At 41.7% G+C, this 18758-nt stretch overlaps 1 protein-coding gene across 10 annotated transcripts in view; it reads right to left on the bottom strand.

Moving 5' to 3' along the window:
• Positions 1-2794: 2794 nt before the first annotated feature.
• MARK2 (microtubule affinity regulating kinase 2) overlaps positions 2795-18758 on the bottom strand; it is a 190283-nt gene continuing 174319 nt past the window's right edge. For 6 of the 10 annotated variants that reach the window (XM_073554561.1, XM_073554568.1, XM_073554567.1 and 3 more), the window contains 2 exons: positions 13962-14006; positions 2795-12162 (listed from right to left, as the gene is read on the bottom strand). In XM_073554561.1, the coding sequence (XP_073410662.1) occupies positions 11811-12162; positions 13962-14006 (397 nt within the window). In that variant the 3' untranslated portion in view covers positions 2795-11810. The remainder of the gene's footprint in view (positions 12163-13961; positions 14007-18758) is intronic. The other 4 variants (XM_073554569.1, XM_073554570.1, XM_073554563.1 and 1 more) reach the window with 1 other exon arrangement.

The raw sequence follows: 18758 nt of genomic DNA, 5'->3' as shown, positions 1-18758 counted from the left end.
CATTTAGTGATCAGGTTAATCCTTTTTTTTAATTGATTGGGCGATTCTGAACATGGCGAAACCAAATATGTGAACGTTTTATTTATTTTTTTTTTGAATGGGGCGAAAGGGGGGTGACTTGAACTTTATTTTTAATATGTGTAAACTTTTTTTTTTTTTTTTTACCTTTGACCTGCTTCAATAGTCTCCATGGGAGATCAGAAGCTGCCATAACCCGATCAGCTCTGCTACATACAATGATCAGTTCGCCCGTATGTAGTAGAATTACTCACTTGCTATGAGTGCCGACCACTAGGTGGCACTCACAGTAAGTCGGCAGTGACAACCATAAAGGTCTCCAGGAGATCTCTGGTTGTCATGCCAACCCATCAGTGACCTACGATCATTTGGCAGGCGTCACCAATGGGCTGATTTCCGACGCGATTGCCTGAAGTTTATGGTAAATGCAGCTGTCAGCATTTGATAGCGGCATTTAATGGGTTAATAGCCGCGGTGGATCTTGATTCCACCCGCGGCTGTCCCTGACACATGTCAGCTGTTCAAAACAGCTAACGTGCTAGAAAAAGATGTAGGCTTACAGCCGAAGCCCACATCAAAGGGAGTCCGACATGGGTGTACTATTATGCCCAACGTCGGAAAGGGGTGAATGGACAGATTTTACAGGTTCTGCTGCTTTGTATGCCCTCACTTCACTAGCCGAAAAAAACGTTAATTGGGATTTGTACGTGAGCGTATAACTGAGGTACAAGTTTTGATGTATATAGATTTTAAATTTATTTTAAGAGACTCTGCCCACAATGACTGTACCCCAAGTCGTTATTTTTTTTTTAAATTAAAATAACAGCGTGGGGACCCCTCTATTCTTGATAACTAGCCTTGCTGACAGCTGAGGGTTGCAGCCTCCAGCTGTGAGTTTTGTCTGGCTGGTTAGCAAAAATACAGGGGAACCCATGTGGGTTTTTTTTTTAAATCATTTATTTACAGCGCAGGAGCGGCTGATGAATACTCTTATCCACTGCTCCTGCTTTTGCTGTTATTAGCAGCAGCAGGTGTCAGATGATGGGATCAGTAGTCCCATCCGCTGACACCAGTGACTGGTGGTAAACTTTATACCTCCGATCACAGCTGAGTGCTCGCACTGTCTTTTGGCAGCGTGGGAACGGGCGGCTCTCTGATCAGCAGGGATGATTTCACCGCGCTGCCATGCAAATGACAGCACGATAAACACCCGGTGTTCGGCAGTCGAACCCGAACAGTAACATGGACTTCCTGGTGAAGCCAGTGTTCGGTGTCCGTGCCCGAACAGTAGGTGTATGGTACAGACGCCAAACTTTACTGTTTTGGGTTCGCCCATCTCTAGTGATGGGATTGTCCAACTCCTGGATTGAGACTCATGTAAAATAATACCATGTTCTCACTCGCCAGACTTGCACCATTCCAGACACACTTGACAACTTCAGGTGTGCAGCAGCAGATGTCTCTGGAAAGGTGCGAATATAGTATTTTTTTATTTTATTTTACATGGGGTCTGTATTGCGATTAGAAATGGGTTGACCCTTTTTACAACAATCCTCGCAGGAACACATGCTTTATTTGCTTGAAGTATGAAGTACAGTGAGGTCTGGTGTAAAGGTTAAGTAATTGCTTGTGCATATGATATTGATAACCTAGTCTCAGGATAAATCAATTTTTTTTTTTTTTTTTTTAAAGGAATCTTGCAGTAGATTGACACCTAAAATCTAACCATGTCTGTATTTGTTTAAAAGTTGATGTACCACACCATGGGGTTGTCTAAGTTTACAGAATATAGTGATACTTGCTTTATGAAACCTCTTTCGCAGCATATTCAAATGTCCAGACTAGTCAGAAAGCCATGCATTATAAGCTGACCAGTCCTGCACAATCTGACCATTGCAAAGGTCCCGAAGCCGTCCTTGCTTTCTCCTCCCAGAACATTGAATCTCACAACTTCGGGCGTGCGTAGTACAGCGCAAACCTTTAGTATGGATGAGGGGTATTCAAAGTTTTCGGGAGCAGATTAGGTTAGCTCGGAGACCTGTCACGGTTCAGTGGGTTTGCTAGCCCTAGATTGGGCAGGACTGGTCAGCTTATCATGCACAGCTTTCTGACTAGTCTGCACATTTGAGTATGCAGCAAACGAAGTTTCATAAAGGAAATATCACTATATTCTGTAAACGTGCCCCACACAATAGGGTTGTCTATAGTTAACTTTTAAAACAAATACAAGTTACATTACAGGTGTCGTTCCTGCTGCCAGGTTCTTTTTAAAGGGCTTGTTCACAAGAACATATCCAATGAATGGACAATCTGATTTATCAGATAGCACTGTTCTTTTATGGGGTAGCGCTGACGAAAGGCTTTTTTTTTTTTACTCATATTTGGCAGGGTATTTTGACACCCCCACCCACCTCGAATATAAAATGAGTCACATTAATGTACCTTTAACACTCTTCAACTAGCATAGAGATCCCATTAAAGATTTAGTTTCTCTTCTATTTATTCTTACCTTTTTTCAATTCTTTTGGCCCTGGTATCATCTTGGGTCACAGAGCTCAAAATTTCAATTAGCTGAAAATCCGATTGGCCAAGATAAATCCTTGTGGCTTTATAAAAGTGTGACCGCAGTATTCATAGTTTTCCTAAAACTCGCTCGCCTGGGTAAGTTTCTGACACGTGAATACATTTTCAATATACAGGTTTTTACAATATTAAAGATTTTAATTGGTTTAAATAAAGTTGTGGATTTTATTAGAAAGAGTGCATGAGCCATATATATATATATATTTTTTTTTTTTTATTTGTTGAAAAGGTACGTACAATAGCATCGCATTGACGAAACTCAGGACACCTGCAAGTCCAGTTATTGTGTGACATCACAGATGTACTTTTGTGCAGCAGAATCCTGGTAAGTCGCTGTAATTGCCAGTGCCGGCATAGAAGCTTTATTAAGTCACCAAGTGGTTTTTCACTCATTTACTTTACCGACTGTATTATGGATAGTGACATCGTTCATCTGCTCGGAGCTGAAAATGACTTTCAGCTATAGAAATGTTTTACATAAATACTAATCCATAAGCTACTAACTTACTGGCCTGACGGTTTATAAGTTTCCTTTATCAGGGTGATATGAACCAACACTTTTTCCTCTCAGTGGTACAGGAAAATCTAGCAGACAGCGCTAAACATTTGGCCATCAGTAAAAAAAAAAAAAAAAGTATATTGCGCAGTAGTAATTTTTTTACGTCGAGACCAATGGCCAACATGACAGTATTGCTCTATAGTGACGGTATATATCAGGGAATTTCTGACGTATCAAATATGTGAATAGCGTCTGAATTACATATTGCTTTCCAATGCAGTGTTCCTCTGCCATCTCATTGCCTGCACAGTAAGCAGGACTTAAAGGGGTTGTCCACGCTCAACGGTCATGTTCTGAAAAGCTTGTATCTGTTCAAGGCTGCGTTCGGACAGCTCTATATACAGAGAGCAAAAACCTATATTGAAGCTATAAATGTGGGTCAAGAGACTTGTGGTAAATTCAGGTGTAATGATCCTTATACACATTGTGAAATGCTGCCCCAGATCCAGTGATGACTCACTGCAGCAGAGAATATATATACACACACAGTACAGACGCAAGTTTGGACACACCTTCTCATTCAAAGAGTTTTCTTTATTTTCATGACTATGCAAATTGTAGATTCACTCTGAAGGCATCAAAACTATGAATTACCACATGTGGAATTATATAATTAACAAAAAAGTGTGAAACAACTGAAAATGTCTTATGTTGTAGGTTCTTCAAAGTAGCCACCTTTTGTTTTGATTACTGCTTTGCACACTCTTGGCATTTTCTTGATGAGCTTCAAGAGGTAGTCACCGCAAATGGTCTCCCAAGAGTCTTGAAGGCGTTCCCACAGATGCTTAGCACTTGTTGGCCCTTTTGCCTTCACTCTGCGGTCCAGCTCACTCCAAACCATCTCAATTGGGTTCAGGTCTGGTGACTGTGGAGGCCACGTCATCTGGCGTAGCACCCCATCACGCTCCTCCTTGGTCAAATAGCCCTTACACAGCCTGGAGGTGTGTTTGGGGTCATTGTCCTGTTGAAAATTAAATGATGGTCCAACTAAATGCAAACTGGATGGAATAGCTGCAAGATGCTGTGGTAGCCATGCTGGTTCAGTATGCCTTCAATTTTGAATAAATCCCCAACAGTGTCACCAGCAAAGCACCCCCACACCATCACACCTCCTCCATGCTTCACGGTGGGAACCAGGCATGTAGAGTCCATCCGTTCACCTTTTCTGCGTCGAACAAAGACATGGTGGTTGGAACCAAAGATTTCAAATTTGGACTCATCAGACCAAAGCACAGATTTCCACTGGTCTAATGTCCATTCCTTGTGTTCTTTAGCCCAAACAAGTCTCTTCTGCTTGTTGCCTGTCCTTAGCAGTGGTTTCCTAGCAGCTATTTTACCATGAAGGCCTGCTGCACAAAGTCTCCTCTTAACAGTTGTTGTAGAGATGTGTCTGCTGCTAGAACTCTGTGTGGCATTGACCTGGTCTCTAATCTGAGCTGCTGTTAACCTGCGATTTCTGAGGCTGGTGACTCGGATGAACTTATCCTCCGCAGCAGAGGTGACTCTTGGTCTTCCTTTCCTGGGGCGGTCCTCATGTGAGCCAGTTTCTTTGTAGCGCTTGATGTTTTTTGCCAATGCACTTGGGGACACTTTCAAAGTTTTCCCAATTTTTTGGACTGACTAACCTTCATTTCTTAAAGTAATGATGGCCACTCGTTTTTCTTTACTTAGAATTTGTATTATGGCAAGAAAAAAAGCAGCTAACAATCTATTCAGTAGGACTATCAGCTGTGTATCCACCAGACTTCTGCACAAGACAACTGATGGTCTCAACCCCATTTATAAGGCAAGAAATCCCACTTATTAAACCTGACAGGGCACACCTGTGAAGTGAAAACCATTTCTGGTGACTACCTCTTGAAGCTCATCAAGAGTGTGCAAAGCAGTAATCAAAGCAAAAGGTGGCTACTTTGAAGAACCTAGAATATAAGACACACAGTATTTTCAGTTGTTTCACACTTTTTTGTTAATTATATAATTCCACATGTGTTAATTCATAGTTTTGATTGCTTCAGAGTGAAGCTACAATTTTCATAGTCATGAAAATAAAGAGAACTCTTTGAATGAGGTGTGTCCAAACTTTTGGTCTGTATGATAGATCAATAGATAGCAGATTTGCTGAGCTCTGTGGCTCTAAGGTAGACTGCTCTGCACTGTAGTCGTGACGTTGCCATTGCAGTCATTACACAAAGCCAGGAGCAGCCCTGGACCCAGAGAGGGTGAGTACCATGGTGGTTGTTTTAGGTATATACAATAGTGATGAGCGAGCATGCTCGGATAACGTCTTTTCCAAGCATCTGGGACTGCTCGTATATTATAATAGAGTCCCCGAGGCTGCATGATTTGCAGTTGTTAGGTAATCCCCACATGTGTTGAGGCTGTCGAACAGAAGCAAATCATGCAGCCACAAGGACTCTAACATGCAAGCATTTAGGAGTGCTCGTATGTTTAAAACTCCTGAATAGTGATGGGTGAGTATACTCGTTGCTCAGGTTTTCGAGTATTTTGGCGTGCTCGGAGATTTAGTTTTCGTCGCCTCAGTTGCATGATTTGCGACTGCTAGACAGCTTGAATACATGTGTGGAATGCCTGTTTGTTAGGGAATTCCCACATGTATTCAGCCTGTCCACAAGTCGCAAATAATGCAGCTGAGACGATTAAAACAATCTCCGAGCATGCCAAAATACTCGGAGGCCACCCGAGCAACGAGTATACTCACTCATCACTACTCCTGAGCATGCTTGGATAACATTATCTGAGCACGTTCGCTCATCACTAACATACAAGCTTTTGGGGTCATGAACGCTGATCGTGGGAATCCCTTTAGGACCACCTACTGAACACCAACCACCCAATCTTCATGTCTCACAACAAAATCTATATGGCGGCAAGTCAGTAGGCTCACGTACAAAGCCGTTGGTTGGCTGATCCTGCCAGGTTCACACATTTATCGAATGTGGAATTTTTACGAGAAAATAAGACAATGTTTCATCTCAGAAGGGAAAGGAGACCCTGCTCACCATGCAGAGGTACTAAGAAACTTCTGGCAAGCACAAAGTGAGATGGTCTGTCAAAGGCACTGCAATGGGAAGCCGGATGCATGTTACTACGTTTTAGCCTTTGGGTGCACTGCATGCACCATTTTCTGGGCCTAGAACAATGCAAAATAAAAACATAATTCCATTGGAGATTTGCAGCTACTGTACATTCCTGAATAGTGCCGGGATGCAGAGTCAAAGTATTTAACTTCAGAAATTGAGAACATGGTAAAAGCATCACAATGTGAAATGAGAACCAGCTCCTAAATATCCAAATCATCAACTACTCCGTTTTAGAAAAAAAAAAAGAAAAAAGTTGTAGGTGAACCTGGAATGGCTCATGTGTGAGCAGATCTTGTACTTTGATCCTTATTAACTGAGTACAAAAATAGCAGCAAATCAATAGACTTATTACAGCTTAATAATAGTCATTGGATAAAACATGGAGACTCTTCAGACTGCAGCGACCAAAGTATGAGGATTGAATCGGGGAAATTGTCCCACGTAGACTACAAAAAATAACAGACGCAAGAGGAATTTTCTGTATACTGATATTAGTTCTCCACATAGGTTTGACTTGAAAATCTCAAAAGTTTTTTTCATTTGATGTGTTACAAAATCAATAAAAATACATCAGAGTTAATAGGCATTACACAGGTTTACATGTAAATAAAGCTTTACTATTGTATAACCAAACGTTCTGAAAAGTGGAGATGTACATTGGGGGAAATTTGTTAATAATGCAGCAGTGAGAGCCGTGCACCAAGGTATATCTCCCTGTATGGCGCATGCTAAAACTATGGTCAGGTTGGGTCAGAACAAGTGGCATATCCATCATAAATAGGAAGCTTAATCATTTCAGAGACTCAAGAAAGAACACGTATAAGGCCGGGGTCAGACTTACGAGAAACTCGCACCTCAATACCTGACACTGTCGCCGGCACTTGGGACCGGAGCGTTCAGCCGCAGAGAAATACATGCAGCCGCACGCTCTGCTCCCGAGTGCAGGTGGCAGTGCCGGGTACTAAGGTGCGAGACTCATGCGAGTTTCTCGCAAATCTGACCCCGGCCTAAAGGCCCCTTTACATTTAGCGATGCACCAGCGATCACGACCACGATACGACCCGGTCAGGATTGCTGGTGCATCGCTAAATGGTCGCTAATGAGCTGCCACACAGGCAGATCTCACAGCGACATAGCAGCGGTGGCCATACTCACCTTTCAGACGCAGCGATGTCGTCTTCTTCTGCCCGCGTCCATGTCTTGCTCGTCGGCGCCAACAGGAAGCCGACGACGAGAAATGGACCAGGCCGATCTCGCGCGATCAGCGATAGCCAGCGGGGGGAGCCGGTCGGAGGTAAGTGTCACATGTAGCGATCGGTGACGCTTTAGCGATATCGCTATATGTAAAGGGCCCTTAAGACAAACATTAGGATTATTTTGTTAATCTCTAAATAGATATTATATATTGATTTTTCTCTATGTATTTTTATTTAAGAGGAGATTAGATGCATATTTTTGTTGCATCATTTTGAGGCACATAAAAGTTAGCAATTAATAGAAATATAATTTTAGCTCTATGTCATAAAATAGACTAAGGTATTGTGGGAGTCTTTAGTTTACAAAATACATGTATTTTTGTAAACTTTTATTGAAGGAAAGTATATATATTTTTTTAAACATTATTAATTTTTCAGTCTTGTTAATAACGAGACTTGTTTTAATGTAAAGCAATAAATACTGCAGTATGACATTACTTAACCATCCATCTACAATGGACAGACATCCTGTACACTCCAGCAGGTAGCGGCACCGGACAGACAGAAGGGCCCCAAGGACCCTTGTCTCCCAGCGTACGATTGCTGATCCAGGAACTGAAACAGGACAGTATAAAGTGTCGGGACTTAATTATACAATGATTATAGAAAAACCAACTAATCACTTTACAATAAAGTTTTGGGATGGCCAGTTATAGCTGAGAAAAAGGTATAGGTGGTTCAGAATGCCAGAGAGTTTATAGATGTCCGCTCTGTTGAAATGTCTGGCGAACAGAAGTAATTACTAAAAGAGAGATGGAGAATTTAGAGGTCGTCTTTAAAGGGAATTTGTCAGCAGGATGATGTAGGGGCAGAGATCCTGATTCCAGTGATGTGTCACTTACTAGGCTGTGATTAGTAAATAAAATCAGTGCTTTAACAGCAGCAGATTATTACTATAGGACTAGGCGTCTCATGCCTCCTAGTCCAACCACACCACTGATTAGCAAATTTTTGTGCACAATGTATATTGACAGAAGTCTGCCAATCAGTGATGTGGGTGGGGGGTTCTACACAGCTCAGCATTCCAAGCTCTGCTGTATAATCACAGTTTTCTCTACTGCGTAGCACAGCTGCAGCATCCAGTATAAGTGATACATTGCTGGAATCTGGGTCTCTGTCCCTACGTCATTACATAGAAAAAAAAAAAAAAAAACACTGAGAAAACTGCTGAAAGATTCTCTTTAAAGTGAATCTGTTAGAATAGTAATTGACCTAGATAGTTTGGGGAGAAATTGTACAGCCAATATCCATTTAAGGCCAAATGTACACAGCCATGTTTAAAACGGACAGCACATGGATTGGATGCAACATGGATATCATCTGTGTGCTGTCTGTTCACATCACGGGTCTCCGTTATAGAAATGTGCAAATTTTCTCCATGGATTGGACCAAATTCATACATATTTATGATTTTTTTTTCTATGTGTTCAGAAAAAAAGATGATGATAGGCTATAACATGTCCATGTGATGTTTTAAAAAGGGAAAAAAACGCACAGGTGCGAGAAAGACGTGTGAATGAGGTCCAAGACTCAGAATAGGCCAGCTGAAGTCCAATTACCATATTATTACCTTATAGCTGGAAAACGCAACGGACCTGGATGATTATTGGACGCTCATATGCTCCGTTCAACAGCTGGATGCGCACATGCTGCAATTTTATTAAGGATCCTAATATGCAGCCTTTTGACCAAGTAATGGGCATTACGGTTATCACCAACATAAGGTGGCAAAACACAGGGTCTTTTTTTTTTTTTCCACTTCTTTGGAGATAAAAACAATAACACACCACCCACTGATGCCATTTTGACCAAAAGCCAGAGGTGGCCTCAGCGGTTATAAGCCGTAAATATCTTATATTTATTTTGGATCAACTTCTGCCTATGGGTTAAACATTCTTTTTCAAATGCATGAAAGCATCCTCAGGCTATGTGCACACGTATGCAGAAAATTCCTGACAAAAAAAAACGGACTCCTTCCAAGAAAACGTGCGTTTTTTTCCGGAGCGTCCCCAGTCTCATAGAAGATAGTTAGAAATGCGGATTTTTCCGTGAAATTAATGAGCATGCTGCAGTTTTTACAGCGATGCGTTTTTTTCGCGGAAAAAAACGCATCAATATGCACAAAAAGTGCAGAATTCATTAAAATGAATGGGATGCTTCTTTTAAGCGTTTTTGCTGGTAATAACGCTTATGTGTGCACACACCCTCAAAAAAAAAACAACAAAAAACAACAAAAACCTCTTTCATGAAGCTTCCACAACGGCACCTTAACATTACCGCCATTTCCGTTATTATATAGCTGTAATATGTCTATTGTTGCTTAAATGTCCTCCTTGTATTGCTGAAAAGCCTTCGTGTATGTGAGAAAGTCAATGACGAGGTGTGATTTAATGAAAGAGTAAGAAAAAGTCTTCGTCACAGAACTTTTTTTTTTTTTTTCCCCCAAACAGCAATGAAATCATTCACACAAAAGGAAAAAAAAAAAAAACACAAAATAAATTGCAAATCTGGTAAGTAATCACCATCTGTAAGCCGAGGTCACTACTACACCCCTCAGCTGCAGTCGGGAGTCACACACAGATATGAGATTGATATATACAACAGAAAAAAAAAAATCCTACAACTGCTGCCGAGGGGTTATTAGAAAGTCCGATATGATGTGCTGATCGATCCACTGACATTCAACAGGCATTTCCTCAGCAAGGCCGCCTCCATTCATTCCGTTACAATAAGTAGGGATTTCACCGATACTTTCCTGGACTTCGATCTGGCTGTAGACAGATATTTACATTGTGAACTCTGCAGTCACCATCTGCTATTGCCACCGCTCATACAAGCATCGGAAAGGGTGCACTGTGTATACTGTGACATTGTTAGGCTAATTTCACATTTGCACTAAAAAACGCATCATGCGTTTTTGCATGCGTTTGTGTTTTTTATGCGCATTCGTTCCCTAGAGGTTAAAACCAGTGTCTACACATTTTTACGCCAAAAACACATGCGCATGAAAACGCAGACGAACACATGTCCATGCACACCCCTGCGTTGCCATAGACTGTAATGCGTTATTTTGTCACATTCCGTGCGCAAGCTTTTTTTCATGTCTTTCGGTGGACCCAAAAATGCAACAGGTTGCATCTGGCGCGCCTAGGCGCACACCTTGAAAAAAACGCATGCGCACGAAAACACATGCGAATGCGTGCAAATGCAAGACCATGTGCACGCCATGTTAGACATAGGTACAGGAGGCGCTGCGCAAAAAAAAAACGCTAATGTGAAACCAGCCTTACAGTGATGTACTGCCAAATCAGGAGAAGTGGTGGGAACACTGAATATATGGAGGAGTAAGGCGAGAGGGCCTTTCCCGTGACCCTTTTTTTTTTTTTTTTTTTAATACAGGGAACATGTACAAAAATCTGACTTGGATAACTTGCTTTTTTTTTTTTCCTTCTTTCAGTAATAATACATTAAAGGGAAGGGGAGAAGACGAGTTATTTAAACTAGACAGAAATTCATTACCTAGGTTTGTGATAAAACTGCAGTCTGGTAGTTGTACCACGGAGTGAATGAAGATGTACCCACCATTGTGCGGCACTGATCAGCCAGCTTACTTCCCAGTGAAACTACAAGGTTTTGCCGTTTTCAGTGACAGGCAAAAAGCAAACAAAACAAAAAAAAAAACCCAAAAATGGGTTGCCCACTAATTTTCCTCATAGCAAACTTAGTTACCCACAAAAAAAACTTACTCCACATTGGGCAGTCTTCACCTGTACCTGTGTTGTATCGCCACCCTGAGCTAGTAGTTCAGTGTCTTAGACATTTTTTTTTATATAACAAATTCTGTACATAGGGTCTGTCTGAATAGAGGGAAGGAGCAGATACTAACCCCTTCAAATCTGCTGTTGTCTCATTCTTAAAGCTGTACTAAACACAGATGGGAGGGGGCAACCATTTCTAGCTCGCTTTCTACAAGACTTATTCTTTTTAGCAGTCTATTACATAATCTGAGTCCCAAACCCAATCTTTAAAAAAAAAAAAAAAAAATTATAAATCTATTTCAAATAAAATAACCCTCACAACCTACAATGAAAGGAGCAGTAGTTTATCCCAGGGCACCCTGCCCGCCTCCATCTATATCACTGCTGAGCCCTTTTCTCGGACATCCCAGCACAGAGAAGAGCCAAAATGGAAATCCCGGCATCCTCTTGGATAAAGAGCTGGTCAGGCTGTGGGAGGGGCGCTTGCTAAGTGTCTCATTTTGTGTCTCTATCCCTCACAGAGCAGAAAGCCCTGTTAAAGTTTGAGTTCGTTGGCAATTTTGGAGGCAATGTTCTTAAATGCCATGGAGGTGCCGGAAATTCTCTTGAAACGCACACCGTTGAGGGAGAGCCGTGGAAGCTTGCACACCTCCATCTCCCACTGCACATAGCTGTCATGGCCTGGCGAGCCGTGGACACAAAGCAGCATGTACTTCTCTTGTGACTCGTGTTGGCAGTTATTGGCGTCCAGCACTTTGCAGATTTCACTCATCATCTCATTAGGCTCCATTGAGCTGGTGGTCTTCATGCTCCACGTGAAGCGCAACGAGCGAGGCTTGGAGTCTCTCAGGTCGTCTTTCTCTTTTTCTGCAACAGTCAGCTGAGGCCTGGAGAAATAAACAAGATGCATCCAAATGTAACTTCACAGAAAGTCACGGAAAACATCAGACTCATCACTTGGCAGCTATTCCACATTCACACCTGCATTTAGACATTCTGCCTGCTTTTTCCTAGAACGGAAGCGTTCCTTTACTGATGCAAACGATTCATCCTGGAGTTAGTTTCTGGTTTGTTATGTGTTTTTAGAACAAGCAGCACGGTGGCTCAGTGGTTAGCACTGTTTGGGGTACTGGGTTTAAAACCCACCAAGGACAACAACATCTGCAAGAATGTTGTATGGTCTCCCCGTGTTTGTGTTGGTTTCCTTCACACTCCAGGCACACTGATATGTGAGCCCCAATGGGGACAACGATGATCAGGTCTGTAAAGCGCTGCAGGACTAAGGGCGCTATAGAAGTAAAATAAATGAAAAATAATGAATAAATGTAAAAACACAAGCCGCTTCCATTTGCAGCAACAGCAGCGGATGTGTTTTGGACATTAATTTCGGTTTCTTTAAAAACAAACCAGAACTCCTAAACGCGGGTGTGAACGTGGCCTAAAAGCCCATTCATACAGCCGTTTCTGATATCACTTTTGTTTTTTTTAGCTTGCTGGTCGTCTTGCAGGGAAAGTTACATGGTATGGGGGCTGTTAACACGAGGCGATGATTTGCAGTATGAACGTTCATTCCCGATCATTGTCCTGAGTAAACTAGCCTGCGATCTTTTGCTGATCCCTTTTATTATACAGACCTGACAAATATCATTGGTCGGCAGCATATTCCTCGTGAAAATAGGGCACAAGCTGCCATCATTAATGGAAACTATGGAACGAATGATTGTTCCAAATCCCCTCCTAGTAATGCAGCATGTAAATGCTCAGTAAACCCTGCCGATAGACATGCATGATTTATTAGCACCCATTTTTTCTGCCCATGTAAACATCCAACATTCGAGGTTCACATACTGACCACAGGTCTCCTAACTGCAACTTAACAGCCTCATAGGAAACATATGTGGCTATTGAAGCGGAACCTTTGCCTTGATTTTTATTTAATAAATCAATGGTATATATGAAAAGAAGGAATTTTGTAATAAGTTTCTTTCTCCTCCTGGATTGATCTTTCATTCTTGGTACAGATTTTCCCAGTACTGAGAGATGACAGTTGGTGTTTTTAAAATTCTATGGAGGGAGGAGGAGCTAGAGGCTGACACAGACTGCCCAAAGATATGAATGAGCGAGTGCCATCCGATTATTGGAGGCATGCACACTACCTCACTTAGTAACATTGGTCCGAGTGCGATCTGATGCGGTGACGGATCGCACTCTGACCGAAACTACAGTTGTCTGCATGAGCCCTAATAGAGACTACAAAAACAACAAAAAAACTATAACAAGCAAAAAATTTTTTTTAAAAAAAAAGGAGCGCACAAAGAAACATTTGATCAAATGTGTGAAAGATCGCATGGAGCAGCCAGTCATGTTTTATGCCGCTGCTCTGTCCAATGTCTATAAAAGTGAGCGAAACGGCTGAGCACTCTGGAGCAGTAGAAAAAAGAAGAGTGAAAATCTTCAGTACATCAGGATCAAATTCCAGAGGGAAAGAAGAAGAGCGAGTCCACAGGGAGAATAAGCAGATGAAGAAGTGAACAAGAAAATGAAATGGATGAGAGAGACTTAATGGTTTACTACAAGATTAGGAGGGGAATGAGCTGGGCATAGAAGAGATCTATAAATAAAAGTGATATGGAATAGGAAATCATTAGGGATTGGAATAATAATGCCAAGACAATGGATCTCTCACCTGGTGGTCTCCACTCGATCTTTCCCTTCTGGTTCATTTGGGTTCCTCAAAAGAGAGAGGTAAAAAAAAAGCTGTTCAATGTGTGCACTCTGAACTCTCCCGAGCACGGACAGACTAAACTCGTAGCCTCAATATAATGCAATTTAATAATCATTTTATGTTTTTTTATACAAGTGATTAAATATTCAAATGATTGTTTCAAAAAGGAAAAAAAAATCCTCCATGAAGACATTAGCCAGCTTCACACCACTGTGGCTCACGCTGTCTGTGTGGAGCAGCGATCTCCTAACCCCAACAGTTTCGTATACGCCTACCAGACGGCTGAGTTTGGGTCAGGAAGCCCGCCGCCGGTTTGGAAGTCGCGGTCCGTACTTAGATCGTAAAACTTGGACGTGTAAGGCTATGTGCACACGCTGCAGATTCACCTGTGGATTTTTTCCCGCGGAACCGCAGGTAAAGTGACCTGCGGTTTCACACCTCTACTATGTTAAAGGTGTGACACCGCAGCGGAATCCGCAGAAACAACCGACATGCTGCGGAAAAACTGCAGCAAAACCACGCGGAAAAAATGCAGCGTGAGTACTGCGGTTTTGAAAACCCATAGGGTTACATGGTACTGTAACCATGTCTGCGGAACTGCTGCGGTTCCGCAGGGCCAAAACCGCTGCGTGTGCACATAGCCTAAAGCCTATGTGCGAAGAACAAAATTATTGTTTGAAACTTGATTGTTTAGTGTTAATGGCACATGGTTTTGTGGATAGGCTTACAAAAACTGCATGCCATAAACAAATCATTTTTAACATCCAATTTGAAAACCACTAATGGCTTGCATGCCCACACTGTTTTCTGCCATCTCCCATATGTCAGAGCCCTTAAAGGGGTTGTTCTCAAGTTTAAAAGTTATCCCCTATTCTCAGGATAAATGATAACTTTCTGATCACAGGGTCCGGCTGCTGTGGCCACCACTGTTTTTCCATTCAGAGTCAACTGTAAAGGCTGCAGCCAATCCGTAGTCACGGATTGTCTGTAGCGGTCACACTCTCACAATGGAGGAGTGGTGCCCATAAGTATACATTTATGCAGCACCCTGGGGCCATTAGCAATCGTGTTGTCCCTTTATTTTTTTTTTAAATTTAGACTGATAATAAGATGCAGAACTACTTAATAAATAACACAAAAAATGAAGTTCGGAAAAATGGAATTTAAATATCTTTAAAAGAAGTCTAATAGTAAAAGTTTATTTTATTTATAAAACCGTTTAACTGGAAAATGTGAAATACTTTTTGAAATGTATTTTTCTAATATAAATATTCCAGTTTTTCCACTAAAGAACACACATTAGGCTGACGAGGTTGTATGGCCAAAGATCGCTCTATGCCAATGCTACACTGAAGAGTAATGAGGCTGGATGGGTACGCACTGCACATGCAGGGTGCAGTTACAAGCAAGTGGCCATCAGTTTGATCATCCTGCAACTTCGTTAATACAGTCATGGTACCCTGTGGGTTGCAATGTTGCCCAATTCACCTGCATAGGGAGATCTTTAGGCCGGGGCAACTTTGGCCATGACAAGGTCATGCAGATAGCTAAAGATAGACTAAACATAGAAAAAGAAATATCTGAGCAATTTCTGCATCATCTCCTTTGCGCTAATTTAAAGTCATGTTACAATTAAAACTGAGAAATTTATAAAGAAATCTTTACTGTTCTATGTCTGGTTGTAACACAACTACTGGATATACTTTAATATAAGCCAACCCAAATATAAGCCGAGGCACCTAATTTTACCACAAAAAACTGGGAAAACTTATCGACCTGAGTATAAGCCTGGTATGCATGGTCTCCTCATCCCCATCTTGGTATGCATGGCCTCCTCAACCCCATCCTGGTATGCATGGCCCCCATCAGAAAAACATTAAAAAACCAAATCATTCTACTTACCCTTCCCTTGGCTCCCCCCTTGCAGCGTCCTGTTCTCATGCAAGTAGCTGATTTATGCTTGTAAGCAGCGCATGGCAGTCAGTTCATGCACTGCTTGCAAGCAGAGGACAGCAGCCGGAATTCTCACTGCTCTCCACTCCAGGACTATGGTAATGTGCAGCAGCGAATATTCATTGATCTCTAATAGCGGGCATAGTAACCTCAGCCACTTGCTGGATGCAGCGGCCAGGAGATCACCTGTGCCCGCTACTAAAGAGAATGAATATTCACTGCTCTCCACGCACATGGGAGTGGAGAGCAGTGAGTATTAATTCACTTAACTAGCGGGCACGTGATAGCCCGGCTGCTGCAGGAAGCCAGCCGGTTGTAATTACTGTGCCCGCTATTAAAGAGAAATGAATATTCATCACTGCTCTCCACTAGCATGGGCATGGAGAGCAGTGAATATTCATTTCTATTTAGCAGCGGGCACAGGTGTTAGCTACAGCAGCTGGCTCCTGCCTCCTGTGATCCGTTGCTCTGCCACTGTCGCTCCCCCTCCATCTTATAGTCTGAAAAATACAGAAAGTGGGACCCTCACTCGAGTGTAAGCCATGGGGGGCTTTTTTCACCATAAAAAATGTCCTGAAAAACTTAGCTTATAAACGAGCATATACGGTAATTTCGGCAGAAGCCTCCTCCCTCTCCACTGCCTGCACAGGACATGGAGACAATGCTGCCGACAGACAAACCATGAGGGTACAATTAGACTTATCGCTAGGTTCAGTGTTCCTTTAACCGGATGTTGTGGTCACATCTTTGCACAGTTATACCAATAGGATTCAATGGGAAACCACACAGGTACTATTGTGAAAATGGCAGCTAACTAAATTTACATAAAAACAGAGAGCACAGAATGACAATTGTGCAGAAATATCCTGCAGTAAAACATAACAGTAGTCAGCAAGTGCTGATGAAATACAGGGTATTTAGGCGATACGTTTTTTTGCAAAAAAATGTATATCAAGCTGCTTCACCGCGTCAAGGTAACCCTATTGAAGCAGTCCCTATCTAATGTATTTAAAACCTGAACATGTGAACAGTGTCTAAATGAACATTAGATAGGGAATGCTTCAATAGGGTTACCTTGACGCGGTGAAGCAGCTTGATATACATTTTTTTTGCAAAAAAACGTATCGACTAAATACCCTGTATTTGTTATCTTTTCATCAGCACTTGCGGACTACTGTTATGTTTTACTGAGAAAACCAAAAGCAAAACACAAAACAAATATCCTGGAATAAAAAAGTAAAAAAAATATTGCAAAAATTGCATGAAGGTAGTAATAATAGTAATAAGGGTATTTAGTTAACATAATTTTGATCAAAATAATGTAGAAGCCATCCCGCCACGTCACGGCAACCCTTGTGGGACAGTCCTAACTCTTGTATTTAAAACCTTTCCACTTGTCAAGTGACGTAAATGTGAACAAGGACAGAGGGACTGAACCACCAGTAATAGTATAGGCCAGACAGGATGGATTTTCCAACTCAGAAACAGGGCGGTCACACCCTTATATGCACAGAATGCACAATGAAACAAATGAGAAACTGAGTCTGAGCAGAAAAAGTAAATTAATGTGCATGCAAAATGTAATTGCATATGAACACATGACCTTTAACTTTTTCTGCTCAGACTCAGTTTCTCATTTGTTTCATTGTGCATTCTGTGCATATAAGGGTGTGACCGCCCTGTTTCTGAGTTGGAAAATCCATCCTGTCTGGCCTATACTATTACTGGTGGTTCAGTCCCTCGGTCCTTGTTCACATTTACGTCACTTGACAAGTGGAAAGGTTTTAAATACAAGAGTTAGGACTGTCCCACAAGGGTTGCCGTGACGTGGCGGGATGGCTTCTACATTATTTTGATCAAAATTATGTTAACTAAATACCCTTATTATTACTATTATTACTACCTTCATGCAATTTTTGCAATTTTTTTTTACTTTTTATTCCAGGATATTTGTTTTGTGTTTTGCTTTTGGTTTTCTCTGTGTAAAGGTCATGTGTTCATATGCAATTACATTTTGCATGCACATTAATTTACTTTTTCTGCTCAGACTCAGTTTCTCATTTGTTATGTTTTACTGCAGGATATTTCTGCACAATTGTCATTCTGTGCTCTCTGTTTGTGTTTGAGTCAGTGGGTGGTATGAACAGTGTCCTACCGACTTGTTCATATGTGTGCATGTCACATGTTTTTAATCCAGTTTTTTCCGTGCCTATGCATGATTTGAGAGACCCCACCCCTCTCTTGTGTGACATGCACATAAAGAGCTGGCTTACACCACGTGCCCATACTAGGAAGCGGCCTATCTTCATCCTGTTCATTTAGACACTGTTCACTTGTTCAGGTTTTAAATACATTAGATAGGGACTGCTTCAATAGGGTTACCTTGACACGGTGAAGCAGCTTGATATACATGTTTTTGCAAAAAAAGTATCGACTAAATACCCTGTATTTGTTATCTTTTCATCAGCACTTGCTGACTACTGTTATGTTTTACTGCAGGATATTTCTGCACAATTGTCATTCTGTGCTCTCTGTTGGTGTTTGAGTCAGTGGGTGGTATGAACAGTGTCCTACCGACTTGTTCATATGTGTGCATGTCACATGTGTTTTTAACTAAATTTACATGTATGATAACTTTTTTCTATATTTTTATTTTGTTAAAACTTCCAGCTCCCCTTAAATCAGCACCAAAGCAGGGGAACCCAACCTGTCCTCACCGGAGAACACTAGGCGGTTTCCACGTTATATCGAATTGCAGCGCTGTTCTATGCGACGTCTCCATGCTGCAGAGGGAGATAATAGCCT

Source organism: Dendrobates tinctorius, unplaced genomic scaffold, assembly GCF_039654945.1.
Source record: "Dendrobates tinctorius isolate UK_male_01 unplaced genomic scaffold, ASM3965494v1 ptg000211l, whole genome shotgun sequence".
Classification (NCBI taxonomy): Eukaryota; Metazoa; Chordata; class Amphibia; order Anura; family Dendrobatidae; genus Dendrobates; species Dendrobates tinctorius.
This window is presented reverse-complemented; position numbering and strand designations above follow the sequence as displayed.